Genomic DNA, 26803 nt, shown 5'->3' on the forward strand with positions numbered 1-26803 from the left:
GCCACTTATTTAACACAAGTCCTTTTTCCAAGTGCTGTATGCCAAAGTGAGCCTACGCACTGTACGCAGTGTAAATGAGCCTAAATCACTGACGTCTCTCCCTTTTTAAGCGTGTGGTAGGCTATAGTATATTTGATTAGAAATACAGTATATTTTTGTAGAGTAGTTTGATTGAATTAAGAAAATGTTAGGCCTTTTAGACCTCTGTGAAACTAGAAAATGTTAGGCCTCTTGAAACTCATTGTTCACGTTCAGACAATCAGTAACACTGTATCCAGTGTATGGGACATAGTATGCCTGTTCTCACCATTTGAGTGTTACAAAGTAAAAACATATATATTTAAAAAATAATAATCTAATGGACAGCGTGCCACTAGTAAGAAGAAGCCAAGAAGTCAAAGAAACAATTGGGCCGACAGGTGGAAGATGAATCAAAATGGGAATATAGCAAACACCTGTGTATGAGGTCATTGGTTAAAACTGTATAAAAATAAAGAGTTTGGATTGAGGATGTTAGATGGTCTACAGGCATCTCGGCTTAGCCATCTAGAACTGGAATGTTTTGGGGTTTTTTTTGCAAAGAGAAGACTTTTTCCATAACAGCGGCTGCTTTTTTCCCTTTCAAATAGGTCTAATTATAGAGCTTGAGTGCGGGCTGTGAAGGAGCAATATCAGAAGTTGTTTATTTATTTATTTATTGGTGAGTGATTAAAAGGATTCAATTAAATGGGATGAATCAAATCCCCTACCTATCACTATTGGTTAGGTTACTGGTTTTAAGTCAGAACAGTGCAGTCCTCTGCATGACCAGCACCAACTGCGCATGCGCCATCTTTTCCACTGCCGGGCACGCGCCTTCCCTATCCAAACGCACGCGCTTTGAGTCCTCCCGCAACATCCTCGAGAAGTTAGTCACGAGAGACCCGAGCGACCGTTGAGCAAGGCGCGAGAAACGTCCATTTCAACACCGCGAGCAGTGTCGACTGGCCTGCTGGTGTTCTGTACTTTGTTCAATCGGTTTTTATCGAAACGGGTGTGTTTGGCTAAGCTGTACACACACCCCTCCCGTGAGCAGTAGACTGAGCTCAGACAGGAGTTTGGTCATCAGCATCCGCTCCGCATTTTTACGGTGTGCTAACTACCTAATCGCCTCCACCTTTATGGATTTTACTGTACCGTAGTTTTTTTTAAAACGACATATTTCAGTACGCGAGACTTGTTTGACTGCGAGGCTTATTTTTTATCAGACGGATGAGGTAAATACAGAGAATCACACACATGTAGCCGTTGTGAAGCTAGCTGAGGAAGTGGACTGTTACTTTTCCATCCCTGTGTGGAAGGAGTCGCTCGTCTAGATGATTCAATGTTATGGAGACGCGAAATGCCACATAAAGACTGACCTCGGTCACTTTCAGAGAGACTAATACCTTCGCCGCCATTCACAGGATTACTTGGAGCTGTCTGCAACTGTACAGTTAAATGAGTTAACATTAGCTAGGAATCGATCATCCGCAGCTAGCTCATTAGCCAACTCCCCAAGTGATTCGTTTAGTACAGTGTTAACACAACAGTTTATGTCGTGTCATTTCTTTTTTTAAACCGACAGACATATAGATTGCGTTTAGAAGATGTCCTTTTTCAATTTTCGGAAGATATTTAAGCTGGGCACGGAGAAGAAGAAGAAACAGTATGAGCACGTTCACAGAGACATCAACCCCGAGGAGGAGTGGGAGATCGTGGGAGAACTTGGGGATGGAGCCTTTGGGAAAGTCTACAAGGTAAATATCATCTTCCTCCAGTAGGTGATTGTCACCTGACCTGAGTGTATTAGCATTGTCCCTCTGACTCAACTGATTCATTTTAAAGGGGCGGTTCTCTCCAAAGTGTAAATTTTGTCAATATTTATTTACCGTTATGTTGTTCCAAGCCTGTATGACACAAAACGAGATGTTGTGAGAGACTACCAGCATAACTCCATTAATTGCATCTGTTTTCCATACAATGAAAGTAAATAGTTGCTGAGACTCATTCTAACAAGTCATTTTGTGTTCCACGGGATAAAAAGGTGATGATGATAGAACTTTAATGTATAGTTGAACTATCATTTTAACTGATTAAAAAAAAAACTATAATTTTAACTGATTAAATGATCGTTTCCTGACCAGCACTTGACACTTTCTTGAAAACTGCTTGATGAATCTATTGATGACTTCCCAGTATTATGAATAACAGTAGCACTAGCAACTATGGTATTTTGGCAGAAACAATTGTTACCATGGCATATTTTTGTAAGGGCAGTAGAGAAGTAAAGAAAAGGATGTAAACATGGGCAACTTCATCTAGAATGTAGAGTTATTGAACCCAACGACTTTCCAGTCTCAATTGAACACAATTTAATTGGACAAAAAGAGTCAAACACAACTAAGTAGTAGCCTATTTGGCTTTATTTAATCTCCTTACATTCTCAAAAGCCTAGTTAATGTAGTTTTACTCGTGTTGTAGAACCAGTTGTAGTTGAATTCACACCATTGCTGTCAGTCCTGCTTCAGACTTCTGTCTGATGAAGAATGTTTCCACACTGCTGTTGTTTATGGAATGCATTGTGTTTGTGACACCACAAGTTGGGTGTGGCATTCTAAATAAATTGTACAACACACACATCTTTGTGGTATCATAGTGACATGATTAAAATGCAGACAGATTAGCCTTTGTTATTTAAGATTCTGCACTGGTTTTCATACAAAACCAGCCACAAAATATAATCAGTAGGCCTATGTCTCAAGTTTATCGACATCTTATTCTGAAATAAGTATTTGTAAGAAGTTGTCTAATGAGGAAGTAACGCTCTGTGTGAATGAATGTAGGATCTCATGCAGAGGTGTGGTGAGGTTTATCAGAGTGAATCAGCAGGATCTTCCTGCCTCAGTTTAGCAGTGATGCTGGGGGGTGTTAGGCGCTTTGATAAACATCTAAACCACATTTTCATGTGGTTTACCAGAGGTTCGCTACTGTTTCTTTTTATTTTGCAGTCTTTTATTCCTATCTTACCTATGGTGAGATACACTGTACTGTATTTTGAGTCTCTTTAAAAAAATATTCCAAGCAAAACAAGTTATCAATAAATTAATGTGCATTCCTGGACAGTGAAAGATTCATCAGTGGATGTTATTCCAAAGGGGAAAACAATTGTTTGTCTTTGTAATCTTTAATCATTCAAAACATAATAACTCTCCTCTGAAACAATTTTGCTTGTCAATGTCCAGTGACATCTTAGGCCATACTGGCTGTTGGATAATGTAGTTCAGGCATTGTTTTTAGCAAATTTGATATGGCTCCATCCTTATAATGAACAACCACCATCCAGTAATTTCCAGATGGATAAAATCAAGCTCTGTTCTACATGTTTTCCCTGACAAGTTTAGTTTTTTAGATTTCTGAGATTTATGTGGCTAACTTAAAGTTGGCATGAAATGACAATTCCCCATATGTATTTTGTCAATACATATTATAGAACTTATTGTGAACAATTCATCTGTGCATGTTTTGTTTTTCCTAAAAAAAAAATACCTCAGAATGTTTGTTAAAATGTCATAACTTGACCTTCTGGTGATATATGCAGGACTCCCAAAATCCAATCAACAACTGATGGATAGAACCAAAGCCCCGCCCCAATTATTATTTTTTATTATATATTTTTTTTTTTAGATAATCCATTACTCTTGGGAATTTTACGTAGCAAAATGGAAGAAAAGATCTGTTGCGACTTCAATTCCATTGCGATTTTAAACCGCATGATCTGAATTTGGTTTTACTGACCAGTCTGTTGTCTTTGAGGATTGAGATAGGTCTGTCATTGTATATTCTTATCAGCACTAGTACAATACAGTTATAAATTATTATTTCCTCTTCAGATGAGCGATGAGAAGTGTGACCTGCCCAGACTCGCTAGTTCTGTGGAACAATAATGGAAACCAAATTAACCTCTCTCTCTTTATCATGGTTGTTTCAGAAATGCAGAGGTTGTGTTAATTTCCTGTTGGTCTGAGGGTAAAAACAGGCGTGAAGCAGTACAAGTGAAATTGAGAGAGACTTTCTGCTTCAATAAACTCTGGTCCACTCACACATTTCATGGTACACTTGACTCTTCTCTGTTTTCGGGTAGCTGTAAACACTCAGAGGTTGATCCCAGAATAGAAACTGTTCCTTGGCATAGATGGAGGATGGTTGAATGGAATAATGTGTTACACCCGTCATTAGTCACATCCGATTTGAATAGAATATTCTGGAGTTGTTAGCTAATGCAAACACTTACAAAATACAACTGCAACACTTTACTTTTTGTGTTGTAGTTCATAGGGATGATCTCAAAGCCTCATGGAGATATGTATTTCCTCAAACAGCCTCTGGCGCGCCTTTAGATGAAGTAACCCTGTCATGCTTCCGTTTTTCTTTTTTCTGCTTTTTTAAAGAATAGATGTTGTTGCTTTATGTATCAGTTGCAGGTTACTGGGAGGGGCTAATCTTTTACAAGATATTTCTGTTTTTTTATATATATATATATATATATATATCATATACAAATCTCATGTTCAATATTACAGAATTTCATAATACAGTTACACGTGACGTCTGTTGGCTTATTACTTAATCATTATTGTAACAAATTTGTTAGTTAGCAAGGCCAATGTGCTTTGATGGTTATAAGTTTCATTCTGAATGTCTCTCTTGTTGGAGTAAAGCTGTGAAAATGCTTTTGTAATGAAGTAGGTCAAAGGCAATAGGCTAATCTCTGGGTACATTCAGGAATTTGTTTCTCATTCAGCCATTTTACAGGTTGTACACAAGTTCTTTCTTTTTATCAATAGTTTTACTTCTAGTGCTACTCATGCCATTAAAGGGGTCCTCCTATTATGCCCTTTTACGAAGTCTTGATTTTGTTTTTGGGGTGTACTAGAATGTTTTCATGCTTGACTGTTCAAAAAATTCATTATTTTTCACATATTTTGTATTATTACAGCTCCTCACTCCCCAGTCTCTCGAATGCGCCATTTAGGTCCTGTTTCAAAGAAACCCCTCCATCCAAAATACGAAATGTGCTGTGATTGGTTAGTTGGCCCAGTGTGTCGTGATTGGCACAGCGTAGCGCATGTTAGGGAAATTTCCCGCCCCTCCATAACTGCGATTTCTGCTTTAGTGTAAACTGTAAATATTAAGGATTGCGCCAATTTCAAACCAATTCGAGCTCGATTCAGCCCCTGACAATGTTAACGAATGAGGATCATTCGTCTCTTCGACATAGTGGCAACACTATTCATCTTCTCTAGCGCAGCTCAACCAGGCCTAGCCCCCTTTTTTGCGTATTCCAGATTATTTAAATGAGAAACATTGTGACACAAGTCAAGATCCGGAAAAATCGTGTTGTAGTTCAAACGAGCCATTTATTGTACTTCTTGAAAAGTGGATTCTGTTAAATAAAATATCTCCCTTTGAAGTGGACTTTGAGCTTTGTAACCTGGCAGATCTTTTTATGCTCAAACAGCAACATTTCAGACTAACTAATGTTGAAAAAGTGGAAGTATTAGTAAAATAAAGTAAAAATTTAGTACAAAGCTACACATATCAGACAGTTCAGAAGTCAAGATAACGGTGTATTTTGCTGTAAACTGTCTCCTGAAGCTGTACCGAAAACCGAATGCTTCATGAATTCATTTTTTAAAATTTATATTACACCACCAGAAATGAGAATTTTACACACTATTTGATGTGAAAGAATGTTTCCACTTCAGAATGTTCTGTTCGTCATCATCTTATAACATCTGTGCACTTCAATTGGTCAAGGATCGCCCACTCAGGTAGGAAGAGGCCATCTGACTGATATGTAAAGCAAATAGTTGTGCAACTATCTGCATTTTAATAAATTAGTTCGAGAGACAGTAAAGTTTTTTCTCTGAATTTTTATCCATCTAAAACTAAGCACAGATTATTTCAAAGGTGTTCACTTGATCAACAACCATCAGACGGCTTCTGTACACTTCTCTCCTCGTTTTGTGCACTTAAAACAATTCGGGTGATCCGAATACAATACTAAATCAGGCGGCTGAGATTGCAGCATCAGCACTTTCATATGCTGCAGGTATTCCATTTTCAGTAAGGTACTTTACCTGGTCTTCCATTTAAAGGGGTCATGAACTGGATTGTTTTATTATTTTATAATGTTGCCTGGGGTGCCCTTATAATGTTAGTATGATTTTTACATCAAAAATTGTCATAATTTATAAATAAAAGCCTTTTTTCCAAGCCTGATTTCAGCCTTAGATTTGAACGCTCCGTTTTAAGGGGCGTGTCTGCTGTGAGACTGCAGTGCAAACGCCCACTGCTGTGATTGGCTGACATGCTTGCATATGAAATAGCTAGTTTTACATGAACTCTCTCGAAAACTTTTACTACGTTTTTACTATTACAGCTATCGAGATTAACAAATCGTGAAAAGTATCGTTTAAAGCATTATATTTAAATCTATTCCATCACATGAAAGGTTGCAGCATGATGAGCACTGACTGAGCAGATGACAGACAGTCTGTTGATCGCGTGAATAAAGATCTTATCATTGCAACGCAATTTTTGCACTCTCACAAATGCTTACTCCAAATCACAATGCAAACACGATGTGAGTACACAGTAAGAGCTTCGTTGTGTAGTGTAACAGTGTCATTATTTCATCACGAGTTTGGTAAGTGTCCAGATAAGCTCTCGCGGCTCGCGCTGTGCTGTTTGATTGACAGCTTGGGCGTTTGGAAAGGGATTGTTCTTTGATCTTTCTGTATATAATTTAATAACAATTTAAAAAAGATTATTTTCATAATACTACGAGAAATTATGTGAAGTTGATCGTTTAGTCACTGATGCATAAACAGTATTGAACGATTTTAAGAGAAATATCTGAACTTGAATAATTACACAGAAATCACTGATCGCAGATCAGGCATTAGCATACACATGGTTACTTACATGTTGCTGGCAGATCCGTGTCGGGAAATTGTGATTGACTGATTTAATAAAGTTTAACCATGCTGTAATCCGAAGGAAGCTTATGCAGACTGTCTTCTTCCACAAACAGGCATGCACAATATTTAGTAAACAGCATGTTTATTGCTTGGAAGTAGCTCGATCCGGTTTAGCAATTATCATGTCGTCCTATGTTATTTAGCATGTTTGGGCGAATCGGTGGGCGGGGCTAAACAGGCCGTGTTGAAGTAGGCGTTGATCTTCTTTTGTGGAGGTGGTGTTTTATCCTCTTTGACGTCATAGTTCCCCACTTTGAAAAACGAGTCGTTTGCTGAGCCTGATGTCTATAAAAGCTTTTATTGGACTAACAAGGTAGTTTTCAGTTCTGAAACTTACAGGATATTATTATAGTATGATGATCTCTTATATGTCAAAAGCTCAAGGAAATTTTGATTTCTCAGTTCATCACCCCTTTAAGATGTGAGAGGACATAATAAAATGAAGAATCACCTAGGAATCCCTTCATATGTTGGTAAAGGGTGGGCTAAGCTTGGAAAATTATACTTTTCCTGTATCCTGTAAGTAAACACATCTATTTTACATTCAACTAAGTGCCTCAAAAAAAACGATTAAATATCTTTTAATGTTCCTAACCTGCTTTGCATGAGCAATTAACCGCTGGATTTCAAAAGGTTTAAAATTCATCTACACTACCTTTTTAAAACCCAGCATTTAGTAGTTTGTGAATCGGTTATTGTCACCGTCTTGAAGTAAAAGGATTTGTTTCCTAAAGACGGCCAAACACTAGACTCCTAGAAATCAGGTAGAAGTCGACATATGACTTTGTGTAAGTATTTCTTTATTAGTCTGCCATATGCATCAGACATCAGGTGAAAGGAGTGTGGGCAGTCCGTGAGCATGACGTCTGAGGCTGAGACTAGCGAAATTGAGCTTCTAGTTATTGATTGTATCTTAGTGGTTGTCTGCTAAGGGTAGAGGTGCATCATAGATATGTAGGCTAACTCACAACGACACTGACAGTTATTACAGCTCAGATGAAAATGTGTTCAAGATCAAAGAAAATTATCCTTAAGTTTGAGCCCCTGGCATTGACAAAGTGTTGCATGTGGCTTGTGAGCTGCTGTTTGAATAGCAGGTCTGTACAGCATCATAGAAGCCATTGTATGCCTGTGCTACCTGTTGAATATTTCCCACTGTTTGCTTTTATCACAGGCTCAGAACAAAGAGACCGGGATCCTGGCTGCAGCGAAAGTGATCGATACCAAAACAGAAGAGGAGCTAGAGGACTACATGGTGGAGATTGAGATCCTTGCCTCCTGTGACCATCACTACATAGTCAAACTGCTGGATGCTTTCTATTATGAGAGCAAACTATGGGTGAGTGACTCTTCTCATGAGGGGTTTGGTTACTTCTGCTGTACTGTAGCCAGACACACACATACACAGACATTGACCTCTGTAGGAGGAGTAGGAGTGAGAGCACACTTCACTCTCGCCTTGCTCGTCGAGTAGCACTATGCTGTTGGTTAAGAAGTGTTTGTACACACAACAAACTGGATCTTGCTGTGTTTTTCTCACATACTTCAAGGCTATTAAAATATGGCATAATGTTCATTCTGGGCTTTGTAACCATTTTGTAACCACATTATTTTAAAATGTTTTTAATTTTCTAATTTTAAATGTTTTATTTTTATCAAACTAATTTGTTCCTAATAAAATCTAAGATGTAATAATCCAATCAAATCCTGTTGGATAAAATCAAGTTCATTCTCACGTTCATTCTCAACAACGGTAAAAACAATTAAAAAAACTTGCTCATTTCATTTTTTTTAAATGTAATAGTGAATAATGACAATGTCAAGGCTTAACAGCTCCATACTAGTCCACAACTATCCCTCTCTGTTCATCCCTGTCTAAAGAGTGTCAGTGGATCCTATTTTTCTACAATAGAGCTCCCAAGATAATTATGGAAGGATGGTTTCATATGATCATCCCCTCTGCGGTTGGCATGTATAGAAGGATAATGGCCTATTTCAAATGACCAGAGAAAGTGCTCATGAATTAATTAGATGCAAGTCCAGTCTGCTTAGCCTGGCTGCTATTCAAGAGATATGAATGCACAGCTCATAGCAGCACAAGCAAGCCTCTTAATGCGTAGAGAGATCGTTCCTACACTCAGTGTCAGAGCTGTGCAAAATATTCATAGAAAGCTGACTAAAATCTGCACTGCAGTCAATTGTTTGTCACGTAATGTTACATTATTCACCAGCCTCCTGTCAGTGTTCAGAGTTAATTCAGATGCAGCTGACTTTTCATGTGTTAACATTGTATGAAGGAACTGACGCTTTAGTGTCGAAGTGTGTCCGATAAACTTAAGTTCTCTTGGTTTGTGATGAGATTGCTTACTGTATGTTACCATGTAGGCTATTTCTCTCCTCTCATGGGACATAGCATAATATAGGGGTTGTATTGATTTTTCTACAGCACCTGTTACCTTAAAGACCAGCTGCTGTGGTCAGTGTAATAGGACGGTGTTCACTTACATAATGATTTTATCATTTCACTCAGAGGATTAAGTTTCATTTATCACTGCACTGCTGTTGGTTGCCATTATCCAGTATACCAAAAAAATAAGTGAATACTTGTGTAACCTAATAAAACTAGAAATTAGAGTAGCAATTTTTACAAAATGTTCTCATCTCATCATAGCCCTTCTAATGATACCTGAGAGTGGCGTTAACAAAGACCTCGGAAAAGGTTTTTAAGTGAAGTCATCAGTGCTTTAACTAGAAGAAACCAATATTTAATAAAAAAAAATGAGTGGAAACCGTGATACTTTCTTTCAGGATTCTTTGATGAATAGAAAGTTTAAAAGAATCATTTATTCCAAATAGAAATCTTTTGTAACATTATAAATGCCTGTACTTTTTTCTCAGTGTCATTATTAGTTCATTCATCTTCTGGATCTGTCTTTCTCCTCCTCCTTTAGATTTTCATTGAGTTTTGTGCCGGAGGAGCAGTAGACGCTGTGATGTTGGGTAAGTTAATGGTCTTTGTTTAACTGAAGGTAATAGAAGGCTCTGTGGTCGTCTGAGTCTGTTCTACTGTGTGATGATGTTCCATTCCTCCAGACCTCACTGGCACACCAGCATGCTTGTGCTCAGTTTTGCCACTGGACTGGACCATATAATTATCAATGTCAGTTTTTTAAGGAGTGGTTAGGCTCTTTTTAAAGCTACTCAGCCTTTTTTCCATGTTGGTTGGAAGCGTTGTTGAAATGTCCCCACACGGATCAGTCCTTTTCTGTGACATGCCATGTCAGCAAATTCATAAGTAGAAATTACAAATTTTTCATGGCTCTCAGTGGTATTAATTCAGCCAGAAACAATTCTTAAATGTCTAACAAATGGTCCCATTTCTTCTCTTTTTGTACAGTGTTGTCTGTACCATTTACAAAAAGCTGTTTTCAATCACAAATCTTGTCACCTTATTGATTGAAAAAACATTTTGCAGTTGTAAACAATATCCTGTAAGAATAAAACCTCTCCTTCTTATGACTGTTTAGTCTTCTGTGATGAAAATCTGGCTACTTCTACATTTAGCCTGAAAGAGAGGTGTTGCTGGTGGGAGGTGTTGGGGTGAGGAGGTGTTCTTATGATGGAAACGCTTTTGTTGACTCACTGTTTGTGCTGTTATAACTCCCTCTGTTGCCTTCTGCTTGTTCTGTGATGGCCTATCCCAGTAGTGCAGCTGTAATAAAGGCAGTTCACATTGCTTCAGTCAGTGTGCACTACTTAGCCAAGAACAACAGCAGAGAACAAATCTATTAATAAAAGCCACAGCCCTTTGTCACTTTTACATTGTAGTTTATTTGTCTAGTTTAAGTTGAATACACATCACAGCAAATAAAAAAAATCGTATAAAGTGTGCTTGCTTAGTAGTGACTGTTTACGGCAATTTTGCTTGTGTATGTGTGTGTCTGCAGAGCTGGAGCGGCCACTGACAGAGCCTCAGATCCGGGTTGTGTGTAAACAGACACTGGAGGCGCTGGTTTACCTCCATGAAAATAAGATTATACACCGCGACCTGAAGGCTGGAAATATTCTCTTAACCTCGGATGGAGACGTCAAATTGGGTAATAGCTTCATGAAGTGTGCTTAAATACTGTCTTAGCACCTGAGGGACAAATGACTGCCTTAAAAAGAAAACAATGTTGTTATTGTTAAATAAAACTAAAACTATTACAAAACATTTTCGTTCATTGAAATAAAGCTGAAATAAAATATTTTTGAAGATGAAAAAAAACTTGAGCGAAAGTTAAAATAAGTTGAAGTACTAAAGTTATTTAAAAAAATAAATAAAAAAAAAAATAAAAATAAAAATGACAAATTCACATAACACAACAAAACACACACAAAAAATAACAAAAATTGAAAGAAAACTGAAAAATATAAAAATAGGTTAGTTCAAAATATTAAGAAATACTATAATATTATATAAATAATACTACATTTTCACTGGAGTCTTGAAAGACTGGAAGTATCTGGGAGTTTTAAAATGGTGATTTCCCTGTCCTTGAATTGTGATCGACATGAATAAATCAAAAATATATAATAAATAGAAATTAAATATTTATTTATATAACAATACTAAATGCATTTATAAAAAATTTTTTATAATTATAAAATTCTATGAATATGACAATTCAATTTTATTTTCTAACAGTTATAACAATTCATAATTATAAAATTCTAATTTTATAATTGTTACATTTTATATATTTTATTGTTGCTTTGCTCTAAAACATTAAATTGGCTAGGAATTACTCTTTATGGCTGTTGAAGACACCTAATAATTTCTGTAAAATGATTAAAAAAAACCTTATCCAGTCATCCCAAACATCTGGAAAGGTCAGGGAAAAGTAATTTTGTCAAAAAGCCTACTCCTCCTACAAAAAGATCTTCGGTAATTAATAGGGGTAAACTGAAATGTTTATCTTGACTCTTAAGTTTTTCAACAACTGTTGTTGTTGTTTTTTAAGGCTTTTTTAATAGCTTTTTTAATTCCATAGTGCTGTCAGCCATACTGTATGTCTCTAATTTTGATCAATGTCTCTTCTCAGCTGATTTTGGAGTGTCTGCAAAGAATACAAAGACCCTACAGAGAAGAGACTCATTCATTGGAACGCCTTACTGGTTAGTCACTCAATTTAAGTCTTGCTTTGAATCATGAGATCTGTCACTATGTAAGAACAGAGCTGTGAATAGGGCACATAATACGATTCTTTATTTGTCCGATTTACCAAAATCCCCTCCCTCCCCTTCTCTCTCTTAAATGCAAGGATGGCACCCGAGGTGGTGATGTGTGAGACGTCAAAGGACAGACCGTACGACTACAAAGCGGACATCTGGTCCCTGGGGGTGACTCTGATCGAGCTGGCACAGATCGAGCCGCCCAACCACGAGATGAACCCAATGAGAGTCCTGCTAAAAATAGCAAAGTCTGAGCCCCCCACACTCGCAGCTCCATCACGATGGTAAGAGTTATGACTCACAGTGCCATGATCTTCCACTTGTGTCAATGAAGTCAAATGTGATTAGCAATAGAAGCAATATCGTTTCCGAGGACAGGTTATTTCGATAAAAAATGTTTTTGGTCATATTTAGTAATATTTTGGGTGGTATGATAAATAACCTATTGAGCTGATGAATCGTATAAGCTGTCGCCCACCCAGAGTCCCAACACATGATCAGCCTGGAACTAGCCTGTTGCTCAATAGTTATGACTGTAATACCCCCAACGAAGAGCCCTTTTACATTCAGCACATGGTTTATATTTGTTCCTCCGCTGTGTTAAACAGGTCTCTGGAGTTCAGTGATTTCCTGCGGAAAGCGCTGGATAAGAATGTAGACAATAGGTTGAGTGCATTGCAGCTCTTACAGGTTGGGCCGTCTTGTATTTCTTGGTGCAGTTCCATTTAAAGGATGAAATTAAAATGCACATGTAAGTAATGAGCCATGGTCTGCTTTCAGCATCCATTTGTTTCAAATGTGGAGGATAGCAAACCACTGCGAGAGCTGATTGCTGAGGCTAAAGCCGAAGTGGTTGAGGAGATTGAAGAGGGGAAAGAGGAAGAGGGAAAAGAGGAAGAGGAGGAAGAAGAGCCCGAGCCCCAGCTGGTATGAACATCTACATTTTTGACCACTTTCAGAATGTAGAAGCACATTCAGAGAATCTGAAATTGTGATGATAATATGCATGGAAGACAACATCACCAGAGTTCTTTAAGTATCTTCATGCACATCACACTGTTCAAAACATCACATTGTTTTTATTTGTTATATGTAGGCAGTGCCTGGACACAAACGTGCATTATCAGACACCAGCGTTGGCAGCTCAGAGGATGAGAGGCAGTATCAGAACACGCCAACTCTTGAGTCGGTCACAGAGAGGGCTGAACCTGAAAGAAAACCCAGTTCAGAGGATCAGGCTAGTGACAAGACCTCTGACATGCTGGTGGACACCAGCAAACCCAACCATGCTGAGGATGAGAAGATGAATGAGTTTAGTGTGTCAGACACCAGCAATGACGAATCACGTTCTGGTGAGGAGGCTGTACCAAAACAAGAGGAATCTCCTACACCAGTGACCACAGAAGTGGAGATTTCTGATCAGCCAAACCCACCAGCATCAAATGACACCGTCCTCCAAGAGATTGTGACTGTCAGTGAAGAAACTGGAGAGGAAGAAAAGAAAGAAGTGAAGGTGGAAGAGACAACAGAGAAGAAAGAAGAGTATGAAGAAATGCAGCAGCAAGCCAAAGCACTAACCACCACAGATGAAGAAGAGGAACGTATCCTGCCTTCAGATGAAGCTGAACCAGTGAACAAATCTGATGGTGTTACTGAAGAAGGCACTGAACCAGTTGTTATAGGAAAAACAGAAGACAAAATTGAGACTGAGGAAGAAATTACTAAAAAGGAACTAGTGGAGGATGAGAGAACAGTAACCTCACCAGATGTCCCTACAGAAGAGGCAAAGAAGAACCAATTGGAAATTTCACCAGATGCTTCTTCAGAAGTAAAGGAGGAGCAAATGGGAACTTCACCAGATGTTTCTACAGAAGAGGTAAAGGAGGATCTTCCTCAAGTGGCAACAGAGGATAAAGGTGGAGATGAGGCTGAGAGTTCAGAACCCAAAGAGGATCCTGCAACCAAGGGAGCAGATGTAGTAGAGGACACCTCTGTGAATGAATTGCCTGTTGTTGTCATCAATGGTGTAAAAGAACAGGAGGTCAGTGCAACAGAGAAACCTCAAGAAGCCAATGAAGACAGACCAGAGACCCTGGAAGCACCTACCATGCTTGAGAATGACCAGAATGCAGCAGAGGTGGTGAAACCTGATGTTGAAAAAGAGAAAGACTCTGACTCAGGCAGCAGTTCTGCTGCAGATACTAACAGCATTGACATTAACCTGTCAATCTCCAGCTTCCTCTCCAAAAGCAAAGAAGGATCTGTTTCAATACAGGTACCTACAACTAACATGTGTCAAACTCCGGTCCTGGGCCACTGTCCTGCAGAGTTTAGCTCCAATCAGCTCCAAAACGCTTGCCTGGAAGTTTCTAGTAATCCTGAAGACCTTGATTAGCTGGATCAGGTGTGTTTAATTAGGGTTGAAGCTAAACTCTGCAGTGTTGTGGCCCTCCAGGAACTGAGGTTGACACCCCTGCTATAACTGCACCAGATGTCCTTGAAATTAAGGTTCTGGAAGTAAATATTCATTCAACTTTATTCACTCCCACAGGACAGCAAGCGCCAAAAGAAAACCCTGAAAAAGACCCGCAAGTTTTTGGTCGATGGGGTGGAAGTCAGTGTCACCACATCCAAGATTGTAACAGACAATGACACCAAGAGTGAGGAACTGAGATTTTTGAGGTATCTAAGCTGACATCAGTTACTGTTACTAGTTAATTGCAATTTGCGACTGGCAAATGATAATGTATATATGATAATGCTTAAATGTCTTAAATCACCAGAAAAAGTGTGTGAAGTGTGTTTATTTTGTAGGCGTCAGGAGCTACGAGAACTGAGGCTGCTGCAAAAAGAGGAGCAAAGAGCTCAGCAGCAGCTCAGCAACAAACTGCAGCAGCAGAAAGAGCAGCTCTTCAGGCGCTTCGAGCAGGAAATGACGGTCAGCACCCTCATTCCCTCACCATATTTGTTTACATTAAACATTGTAATCAACTGTTTATTGTACACTCTTTTGTTTTGTCCATAAACACTGAAAGAGCTGTTTTAGTTTTCTTAAATGCAGATGTAGCATGATGGATAAGTTAAAAGTATCTAAACACAGCAAGGTTGATTCACATAACAGGAAGGCTGCAATACACTGCCTCCTAACCATCTCTCTCATGTTAATTTGAGATTTTGCCACCACAGTAACAAGCAGTGCTTTGGATTTATGATCTATTTTTGTAATGTTGTGATCTATAGTAACTCCGCCCACAGTCATTGGTCCAAAATCTTGCTTCACATGGCATTTTATTAAACATCATGTATGTTCTGATTGGCTGTCATTTTGCTTTCATCTGTAGCTATGTTTCGTCCCAAAGTTTTGAATTTAACTTGCGCAAAATTGGAAAATCCATCCAGTGAGCTTAAGAATACATAATCGTTACTTCCTCATAACCTGGCGCTAAACATCATAAAGATAGTAGGAGAAGCCACTGTATGTAATAGTTTAAATATAAATATATATAATAAATTACTTGTGCCTCAGAGCGCGCAGTTGAAACACAAAAGACGCGGTCATATTATCTTGCTTTGGAGGCGGATGCCTGCTGTTTGGGAACGCAGTTGTGTAAGAGATAATTAAACCGAACCACTTTGATGACAGACTTTGCTGAGGCATTTCAGAATGACCAAAACAGCATTTCAGATGATCATCCGCTGGGTAGTCCAGTTATGCCGTCCCATTGCTTAGTCACGTCTTTGATTGATGTGCATCGATTCAATTTATGAACACATTTTCTTATCGGATAAAAAATCTATCTGACTCAGTTGAGCGCACAAGATTTTCATGTGCAGTTTTAGAATTTATGAGAATTTAAAAAAGTGTTTTTGTTGAAGTGCTCCCTTTTAGTTCAGGTTTAAAAGCCTGATGAAGTCTCACAGGGGCACAAGCACACAGATAAAATTGCTCAGTGCATTAGTGGTCAGTTACCGTAATTCAGTATTCCTCTTTCACACTCTCTCTCCACAGGGAAAGAAACGTCAGTATGACCAAGAGGTGGAGAACCTTGAGAAACAGCAAAAACAGACCATAGAGCGTCTGGAGCAGGACCACACCAACCGGCTGAGAGATGAGGCCAAGAGGATCAAAGCAGAGCAGGACAAGGAGCTCTCCAAGTTCCAGAACATGCTGAAGAACCGCAAAAAGGAGGTAACCGAGAAAGTGGGGCGCAGAGTTGAATGTACTGTATTTATGCATGTATTTGTTCAGGCCATGACTTGTTGCTTGTTGGTACTAGGGATGAGCATTCAGAGTAATTTAACAGTTGAGTACACTAACTAAAATTCAAATTAAAAATTAAAAAATGCAAGTTTGACACTTTAGAGAAATTGATTTTTATTCTCAAACATTAAACTATATCACACTTACATTGGTTTTGAAAAAAAAAAATTGACAACCTCTTTTGAAAGAATGAGAAAAAAAAAAAAAAACTCTTATCTGGAGCTTGCATAGAAATCAGTTTGAAAAGTAGGCTGCCACCATTAGTGTATTTGCATACATAAAAATGCTGTTTCAACATATCACTTTCACTTTTTATAGCTTCACATTCTTATTTAAAAAAAGGCTGATATGTGTCCCTGCAGCTTTTCATCTAGATCATGCTTAACATTTTCTTGACATTGATTTGAGTCTATGGCAGGTAAAGGCACAAAGGAGTCGGACAATCTATTTGTGATTAGTGTTTACTTGTCAACTAGTTAGCAGAATGAGTATTTGTCTGTTGGATTGCTCATGTTCATTCCTATTTGGTGTGCTTTTAGTAGCTTTTTTTCATTCTTGTTTTCTGGGGATGCAAAATCCAAACAGACAATCTTGCATTTGACTAATTTACTTAAGCAGCTTTGCTTCTGGAATCACAATGCAGCTGCAAATGGAATTGATTTCCTCACCTGTCCCTTTAGACACATCTCAGCTGTGTCTCTTGCTTTGTGTTCAGACTTGTAAATGCAAAGCAGTTCTTTTCTTATCATGTTATGTTTGCTTAACGAAACTCTGGCTTTCACATTCAATTACCTCCATCCTCCGAGAGGCCACAGAGATGGCTTTAAAGGTTAATTGGGTGCTAAGCAATGGCTTAGGAACAAAATAAAGGTTCTCTTCATTTCATCTCTTCCTCCTGTTGGTGTTTTCAAGTGTTGCTAATGAATGAAGGGATTTCAGTACAATCATGCATGGCTTCATGGAAATGGGGTCTGTGTGGTGTGGGTTTGTCACTATTCTTATTTCCTTTTAGGTATTGATGCATGGTGCATTTGCTTTCATAGTCAGTAACATGATTATAATAGCACATTTCAGCTGTTTGGTCTCTCATTGCATCATCAGCCAGCATGATACATGCTCACAGCTATGGTCAAACTGTGTATTAGCACCGCTAGATTCTCTCTTATTTTCTCTTGTTTTGGTTTTTCTGTGGCACTTGTACTAGACCGCTTGCTCCTCACTAATGCTGTCATATGCATGAACAGAGTGCCTTAATGGATTCAGATACGGGAATGTCTTGTTTTCTCTCTCTCTTTCTCCCTCTCATGATACCCTGTTCAAATACATCTTGAAATTGAAATTTATACATTTTTCCTATAAAGTATTAACATTATTTTTCAAAATAAGTATATGTAAAATAACTGTTTTTTTGATGTTATGCTTTTCTAAATGTCACTAATTATGTTGCTGTGTGAGTGTGATGTAATGAGTGGAGATCAGTGCTGTGGTGTAGGGCCTCTTCTCTTGATGGGAACACAGTTTTCATAGACTAATATGTACTAGAGATTAAGTTTCCTTTCATTTTAAAAATACTGTTAAAAGTGACCTTCATTGCAAGATGCACATTTCAGTTTTCTATATTGCTGAGCAGCAGATAAAGTAATATACACTACCCTACCATTTAAAAGTTTGGAGTCGGAAGGATTTATTTTTAAATGACTACTTTTATTTATCAAGGATGCAGTGATCAAAAGGGACAGTATAAGACATTTATAATATTGCAAAAGATTTCTTTCAAATAAATGCTGTTCTTTTGAGTAAGCAGCACAACTGTTTTCAACATTGATAATAATAACAAATGTTTCTTGAGCACCAAATCATCATATTACAATGATTTCTGAAGGATCATTTGACAGATTTTAATATATTAAATTAAAAAACAGTTGTTTTAAGCTTTTATTAATATTTCAATTTAAAACTGTATTTTTGATCAAATAAATACAGCATAAGAGACTCCTTCCTAAATATTAACACAAACTTATCAGCCCCCAAACTTTTTACTGGTAGTGTGCATGAAATGATAATGTATATGATTTTATTATGGCAGAGATAGACAAAATTGTTCAATTTGAATGAACACTATGTAACATTTATTAATTGGACAATACAAATAATTTGAGCTGCTTAATCAGACTGGGTTAAGGCCGGTTCACATCAAGAATGAAAACTATAAAGATAACTATATTAGCTAAAAGTAAGTGTTAATATTTTCAGTTGGACAGTGACTGGCATTTCTGAGAATGAGGATAATCTAGAGTCAGCAAAATATCTTTCTTTCCTGATCAAACTGACAATTTGACATTTTGGCACTTGACCTCTCTTGCTGTTGAAAAAAAATTCCTGCTGACACGGCTTCCTTTACAGAAGAACAAACGTCAGCAAAATAGAAGTGTGCATCTTTTAGAGATTAATTTGAAGGGATCTATACTCTGATGGTTGTAGAGGTGAAGGAAGGATCTATGTTAGCTGCTGTTAGTGGGCTTTTTCTCTGTTCTTCAGCTTCTGAACAACTCTTTAACGGTAGTAGCTGATCATGGGCTATTGGAATCATCTTTATATTAACTGCTAACCCATTTGGAAATCATCAGTGGTTTGGAGATGATTATCTTTCAAATACTAAAGCGTTCATCATCATAGATTAACCCTTCATGGCAGATTTTGCATGACTTTCTCCGACTAATGATTTACACCGTCAGTCCCTACGCAAGTAAAGCATTCATTCCCAACAGTCTGCATGCTCACACTGTAGGTCAAACAAGAGGTCGAACAGTCCCCCAAACGCATGAGAAAAGAGCTCATGAAACGCTTAAAGGAAGACCTAGCAGTCGTTCAACATGAAGAGGTAATTTAGACACCCCATACACACACTTCCACTTCTCCTCTTTTCTACCACTCTGATCTTGAATTGTAGGATTGACAATAATTAAGGTTATTCCTTAAATTCCCTATTTAAAAAGAATCTTCCATTGGCATTAATGAATAATTTATCCTCCCTTTGCTGCCAGAACAGCTTCCACTTTTCTGGACAGACTTTCCGCTAGATAATAGAACATGGATGCAGGGATTCGCTCTCTTGTCCAGACACAAACGCATTAGTGAGATTAGGCGATGAGATCTGGCACCTGCATTCCAATTAATTTTAGGGCTGTGCGATAATATTATAATAATAATAATAATAATAATTATTATTATTATTATTATTAACTAAAATAATAAACGAACAAGAAATATTACTGATATAATATTTTACTGTAATATAAAAATAGCATTTAAGGAAAGAAATATAATAGTTTTGTAATTTTACAGTTGTACAGAAAAATAAAATGATTAATATTTATGACTGTCTTAATTTAATTATGAAACATTAAACCTTAAAGCTTCTCTTTTGTTGACAAGTGTTTATAAGCTTGCTTATTAAAGAACACAGTCTGCGCTTCACTCCAAAACATGCAGCGCATATATTTATATAATTAAACCATACCCTTTCACTTTTATTTTTGGTTTATCATGCAGCCCTACCCTATTCCACTTCAAGTGTTTGTCTGTACAGATGGCATGGCTGTATACTTCATGTTATGCACCTGTTAGAAATGTGTGTAGCTGAAGTAGCAAAACCGGTTAGAAAGGGGAATCCCCATACTTTTGGCCCTGTAGGATGTTCTGTCAATCCGTCAACTCCAAAGAGAGAGGAGTATAACAGACTAATGATGACTCATCATGCATGTCAAGGATGACAGCCTTCAGACTCACCAGCTGCTAAACCTGCTCTCTGTCCATCATCTGGATCAACTGATTTCACTGCTCGCGGGTCTTAGCTCAGGACCCAGGACACTAACAGATTATTGCAATGAGGAGACTAGATGATATTGTGAGATGTGTGTATGGTTTGCGTGTGATGCGCTTGAGTGCTGGTGTGTGTCCCCTGTTCCTGACGTGGTGGAGTTGGCTGTGTTTTGCTCCACAGGGTGTGGCCCAGGTTATGATACAGTCTTTTCAGTTGTCCTCATGTGCTCTGTTCAACGCTCAGATGCAGGATGTAAGTCTCCTCTCTCCTCGTGACTCAACCCTCTCACATGTGCCCGTCCGTCACACAAGTTACGGAGCAGATGCATACAAATTCACAACAGCTGTAATAGTTTAGCTAACTTTTTTTAAATAACTAAAAGTAATGGAAAACCGATTAGCTTACACATTTTAAAATCAGAGAGAATAGACCATAAAGTATAGAATGCAGTATAAATGCAAAATGCATGTTTTCAGCACATCTCCTCGCCCCAGTACTTTGATTCCAGGGAGGCTCACATGAACTTCTGCAGTAGGAATGAGGCATTTCATTGCACTGTTGTCACTCCTGAACTATATATTTGTTGAGCGACACTAGCAGAACTGATTTGATTATGTTCAACATGGTTCTACTGAAGCATGCCCCTTTGTAACGGTGCAGTAGTGTTTGAACGTGATGTTGACGGCACATGCGGGCAGGAAGGTGCTCTGTTGTGTTGGAGTGCTGTTGCTGCACTGTCTCAGTATCTCTTCTATCCATTCACTCTCTCATACTGTTACTGAAACTTTAGTCAAGTTTCTGTGCGTCACCTGTGCTGCTTTTTTTCTGTCTGCCACTGAAGGCCAAGTTCAAAGGAGTCGAACATCAGGATGACCTTAGGATGACATTTGAGATGTATTATTTTTATTAGTAGTTGTATATTAATGCATTAGCTTATATATATCGCCTGTATTGCTTTGGTTGAGTAATTTGTCAGTGTTATGCATGTCTTTGGCAAGCCCAAATGGATCTGAAATGATTGTCAGGAAGTTTTCCGAAATTATACAAATACATACACTACCATTGAAAAGTTTGTGGTCAGTAAGATGTTTTTATTTTATTTATTTTTTTACTTTCTATTCATCAAAGAATACAAAGAATCTATCATGGTTTCCACAAAAATATTGAGTATTTTTCAACATTGATCATAATAAGAAATGTTTCTTGAGCACCAAATCAGCATATTAGAATTATTTCTGGAGGATCATGTGACACTGGAGTAATGATGCTGAAAATATAGCTGTGTCATCACAGGAAAAAAATACGATTAAAATACAAAAACAATATTTTAAATTGGAATATTTCACCAAATTAATGTTTTTACTGTATTTCTGATCAAATAAATGCAGCCTTGATAATCATGAGACTTTTACCGACCAAACTTTTGAACGGCAGTGTACTTTTTTGCGTTTATCAAATTTCATTAAGCTTTCAGGAACTAATTTTAAAACACATTTTATTGTGTTTAATCCATCCCATCTTTTTTCTCCCCTTTAATCAGCTTAGAAAATATGAAAAAAGTCAGTCTGGGCTTACCTTAAGGTTGTTATTGCTGTACTGTGACTTTGTATGTATTGTTAATCTATTCTCTAGATCATTCCTTTCTTAAATCTTTATCCATTTATCATGAATTTATAAATGTTTTATCTCTGTTAAATGGTTTTAAGTGTGTGACCTTCCTCTTAATGCTGTGGTATCAGTGCTGTGTTAGTGCTCATGTGAAATGTGTCTGCTTCACCTTGGAGCATGATCATGTACAGATACTAATTTACAACCCCCCTGTTGTTTCTGTACCCGATTCCTTTCTTCTTCTTCTCGCTCCACCCGTCTCTCTTAGGAGCAAGAGTTTCTCCAGAGGCAGCAGCAGGAGCTGGATGGAGCTCTGAAAAAGATCATCCAGCAGCACAAACTAGAGATTGCCACTATAGAGAGAGACTGTCTCAACCACAAGCAGCAGCTCATGAGAGGTCAGGCACTCTTTACAGAGAAGCCTCTGTAAATATTCTTACATTTAATAATAATGAAAAGCATTTTGATTTCTTTCTTTTTTTTTTGCCTGCAGTATATTTTCATATAGTTGCACAAACTTCCTGAATAAAAATATTACTTTCTCTCAAAAAAATTGTATTGTCCCCAAACAGTAGAGTGTGTGTGTATATATATATATCTATTTACAGAGGTGAATATTCTTACATTCTTACATTTATAATAGAAAGCATTTTAAAGCATCCTGTTTTTTTTGTTTTTTGGTGTTAACATTTTTGTTACTTGCAGTATATTCTCAAAGAGTGATTATATGAGAGAGTCCAGTAGACTTTTGTGGTTATGTTCATTATAAATAAATCAGCTGCACATATTTGGTGATATATTTATCTAGGTCACGCTTTCAACTCCAACCACAACGGAAACACGTCACCTGCTTCTACTGACAGTAAAGCTGAAATAGAGCTAAACTTTGTTATTTTCAGACGGGGGCCAATTATAAAGGCCAGCCGTATTCCTCTTGAGGTGTGGCCCAGATCTCATTTGATTAGATGTGTGTGTGAAAAATGTCCCATACAGACCGTTTTGAGATTTGCCATCTATGATGTGCAATGAACTGTGACTGTGTCTGCAAACATGTCTAAACATGAATGGAGTCAAATGATCTGGTTCTAACGGCTGAGAATTGCTCTATTTCCTCTATTCTTTGGCTCACAAACCGACAGCTCGGGAGGCAGCCATGTGGGAGCTGGAGGAGCGCCACCTGCAGGAGAAACACCAGTTGCTGAAGCAGCAGCTGAAGGATCAATACTTCATGCAGAGACATCAGCTCCTCAAGAGGCATGACAAGGTGAGACCTGGCAGTCAATTTATACAACAAATCAAATACTGCCATGTTTTGTAGCCACTTTGACTGTTTATTCCTACTTGGCTGGTCATCAGGAGATGGAGCAGATGCAGGGTTATAACCAGCGGCTGATTGAGGAGATGAAGAACAGACAGACACAGGAAAGAGCTCGGCTGCCAAAGATCCAGCGCAGTGAAGCGAAGACGCGCATGGCAATGTTTAAAAAGAGCCTGCGGATCACTGGCACAGGAACACCAGAGCAGGACAGAGAGAAGATCAAACAGGTCAGACCCTCTATCAGGAAGCTCGGGAAGACCTTTGTCAAGATCAGAGGAATCAGGCTTGTGTTAAGTCCTTTTTAAACTTTTTTCTACTTTATTTTTGAGCAGTTTGCTGCTCAAGAGGACAAGAGACAGAAGAATGAGAGACTTCATCAGCATCAGAAACATGAGAACCAGATGAGAGACTTGCAGCTGCAGTGTGACTCCAACATCAGAGAACTTCAACAGATGCAGGTCTGTAACACACAGACATACATTCTTTCCATCTTCCTCTTTCCTTTTTGCCTGCTTTTTTGACTGCATTTATGCTCTGTTCTGTTGAGTCTTTTAAATTAAACTAGTTGTCCTCCATCTTTGGTTGTAACATCTGGTTCATTGTCTTGTTGCCAACAGAATGAGAAATGCCACCTCCTGATTGAGCATGAGACTCAGAAGCTGAAGGAGCTGGATGAGGATCACAGTCAGGAGCTGAAAGACTGGAGGGAGAAGCTTCGTCCCAGGAAGAAGGTATTCAGTACATCATTAACATTATTTGCATTTTCATTGGATCCAGTTAAACCTGATCATTTCAAGTGGATCATGCTGCATTTTCCCCCATGTCAAAGATTGTGGGTTTCCAAACAAGCTGTTAAGAAAATATCTGAAATCTAAAAATGTTTTTAACATGATTATATAATTATTAATAACTTTTATATGCACACTACTACTGATTAATGTTTTTGAGAGAAGTGTATTTTGTTCACCAAGGCTGCAATTATTCAATCAAAAATACATAAAATAATATTGTGAAATATTATTACAATTTAAATAAATGTTTTCTCTTTGAAGTGATTGCAAAGCTGATTTTTTTTTTTTTTAGCAGTCATTGCCCAAGTCTTTAGTTGTGCTGCTTAATATATGATGAAACTTTGAATTCTCTGATGAATTGAAAGCTCAAAAGAACAGCATTCATTTGAAATAAAAATCTGGTAACACTTCAAATAAGGTTCATTAGTCAATGTATTAATTAACATGAACTAACAATGAGCAATACATTTGTTACAGTATTTATTAATCTTTGTTCATTAATCCAGCTGTTCATTGTTTGTTCATGTTAGTTCACAGTGCATTAACTAATGTTAACAAATACAACTTTTAATAATGTTTTTGTAAATGTTGAAATTAATATTAACTAAGATTAATAAATGCTGTAGAAGTATTGTTCATTCTTAGTTTGTTAACTAAGGTAGTTAACTAATGAACCTTATTGTAAAGTGTTACCAGAAATCGTATGTTACATTTTATAAATGTCTTCACTTTCACTTTTGGTCAGTTTCATGCAGCCCTGCTGAGTAGAAGTATTTTCTCCTCCCCCCCAAAAAAATATCTTACTGACCCTGAACTTTTGAATGTGTGTGTGTGTGTGTGTGTGTAACCCTATATACCCTAATATTATCATTTTAAAAAAATCTAAGAAAATATTAGAATAAAGTCTGAGCTCATAGTATTCTGGAATGATAATATGCCATCTCATATATTTTGAGTAGGACTGTTCTTTGTAAGTACACATACTATATGTCTCTCTCCTGCTCTCTCTCAGGCTCTGGAGGAAGAGTTCACACGTAAACTGCAAGAACAGGAAGTCTTCTTTAAAATGAGTGGAGAGTCTGAATGCCTCAATCCCACCACCCAGAGCAGAGTCTCTAAATTCTACCCTATTCCCAGTGTCCACTCCTCCGGCTCTTAACCTTCACCACTGAGCTTTATTTAAAGCGAGGAAGTGCTGTTCTAGTCAAGAGTCCATTGTCCTTTCAAAGGTATGAGATCAGAATAGATGCATGGGTTTGAAATTAAAGAGAGTTAGAAAGCTAACAGTAATGAAGGACAAACCTTATGCATTACATTGACATGCTTTTTGCCACATTGAATCCAATGGATTAACATTTTAGTTTTCTGTACGTTGTCTTCTGGTCATGTTAATCTGTGCTTAAGACATTAGCGCAAATTAACCGTGAATACACTCAGGCAATATCATCTTGTCTTTGTGGAATACAATCATGAAACAGCCTTAATAAGGGTCACATGATGAAAAGCCCATAACAAACATAATATCACAGACAGAAATATTCAACTTAAGTGGTGAGAGATCACATTTAAACACGTGGACACTCGAGTCACTGGTACACAAGCTTCAGTTCTGTTATGGTCTTGTATCAGCTGTTATATGTTGTATTTTTGCGGCATCCTCTGTTTTGCCTATTCTGTTTTTAATCTCCATGCAAAGTTGCTTTTAAAACATACTACTCTTTTGAACTTTTACTCTTTGCTTTATGGATAAAGATATTTGCAGTCAAGGAATGTAACCCATAAGTTGACATTGCACACTTTAAAACAAATTGAACATATGCAGTAGTGATCTCTTTAGTGCATTAGGAAGTAAATTGTCCAAATATTTGTATACGATGATGTCATTTCTCATTGTGCATGTCACTTTGTGGTCCAGAGTAACCGAGTTTATTTTTTTATGAGCAAATTAATTTCACGTATTTGAAGGAGAGTAGGGCAGTCTTTGCCGCCTTGAATGTTTCTTATATGGTGGTAAAAAGTTATTTATGGATTTAACCGAAGTTGAACGTTTTTATTGTTAGTTCTTTTTCCTGTTTCATCGAAATATAAGGGGAATATGAACTTGCATGTTACATTGTTTATTTTAATTTTAGGTTTTCTTTTTATTGAAGGACACATACTTTTGATAGTCAAATGTAGAGCAGAATTTTGAATAGCCCATTGCAGTCTGCAAAAGTTTCAGTGGGAAGACATGAACACCTCTCACTGTTGCTGAGGACTTTTCATCTGATTCAAGCTTTATTTTTGATAACATGTTTTGTGTAAGAAATCACACATCTGTATCTTAGCTATATTATGACATGCTGTGCTCATATACTTTTTGCATGCTGAGAGAAATCCCAAATGCTGTACTTTTACCAGAGACGTGAACTCTTTGAACAGGTTTTAAAAGTTGGCATTTGCACAAACAGGATATTTGTCCAGAGATATCCCAGTGTCATACAGCTGAACAGTGACCTTAAACTCTTGCAGCACTTTGATGGAATATCTGATGCATTTTTGAGGTAAATTTATGTATCAAAACGCTTGTCCATTGATAAACTGTAAATAAAACTCATTGTATTTTCTTTGATTTATTGGTGTTTTTTTATTTCTAGACATGGTGCAGTTTGGGTTCATATCGGGTTAGGCGTAAAATCAATACTCTTTGTTAAAGATTCAGTGGCTCTTGTAAAGAGCGTGAGT

General features: G+C 37.6%; 1 protein-coding gene across 3 annotated transcripts; it reads left to right on the forward strand.

Annotated features, from left to right (window-relative positions):
* Positions 1 to 839: 839 nt before the first annotated feature.
* slka (STE20-like kinase a) lies at positions 840 to 26690 on the forward strand. Of its 3 annotated transcripts, XM_079855555.1 has the most exons (20): positions 1217 to 1256; positions 1615 to 1778; positions 8239 to 8403; positions 10016 to 10064; positions 11012 to 11161; positions 12149 to 12221; positions 12368 to 12562; positions 12887 to 12968; positions 13059 to 13205; positions 13375 to 14553; positions 14830 to 14960; positions 15093 to 15216; positions 16288 to 16467; positions 19328 to 19420; positions 22239 to 22368; positions 23110 to 23234; positions 23327 to 23515; positions 23621 to 23746; positions 23906 to 24019; positions 25092 to 26690. In XM_079855555.1, the coding sequence occupies exons 2-20, from the start codon at positions 1629 to 1631 to the stop codon at positions 25236 to 25238; spliced, it is 3549 nt and encodes a 1182-aa protein (XP_079711681.1). In that variant the 5' UTR covers positions 1217 to 1256; positions 1615 to 1628; the 3' UTR covers positions 25239 to 26690. The 3 variants fall into 3 exon arrangements, with proteins under 3 accessions (XP_079711682.1, XP_079711683.1, XP_079711681.1); XM_079855556.1 differs by lacking the exon at positions 19328 to 19420 and adding an exon at positions 20543 to 20614 and having other exon boundaries at positions 840 to 1778; XM_079855557.1 differs by lacking the exon at positions 19328 to 19420 and having other exon boundaries at positions 840 to 1778.
* Positions 26691 to 26803: the final 113 nt, after the last annotated feature.

This window comes from Squalius cephalus, assembly GCF_949319135.1.
Source record: "Squalius cephalus genome assembly, chromosome: 21".
NCBI classification, from domain to species: domain Eukaryota; kingdom Metazoa; phylum Chordata; class Actinopteri; order Cypriniformes; family Leuciscidae; genus Squalius; species Squalius cephalus.

What these genes read in the sequence shown, in the direction of transcription:
- slka (XM_079855555.1), top strand. Translation starts at nt 1,629, where the DNA reads ATGTCCTTTTTCAATTTTCGGAAGATATTTAAGCTGGGCACGGAGAAG. An exon ending in CAAGCAGCAGCTCATGAGAG is followed by an intron (nt 22,369 to 23,109) that starts GTCAGGCACTCT and finishes ACAAACCGACAG; the next exon opens with CTCGGGAGGCAGCCATGTGG. An exon ending in TCCTCAAGAGGCATGACAAG is followed by an intron (nt 23,235 to 23,326) that starts GTGAGACCTGGC and finishes GCTGGTCATCAG; the next exon opens with GAGATGGAGCAGATGCAGGG.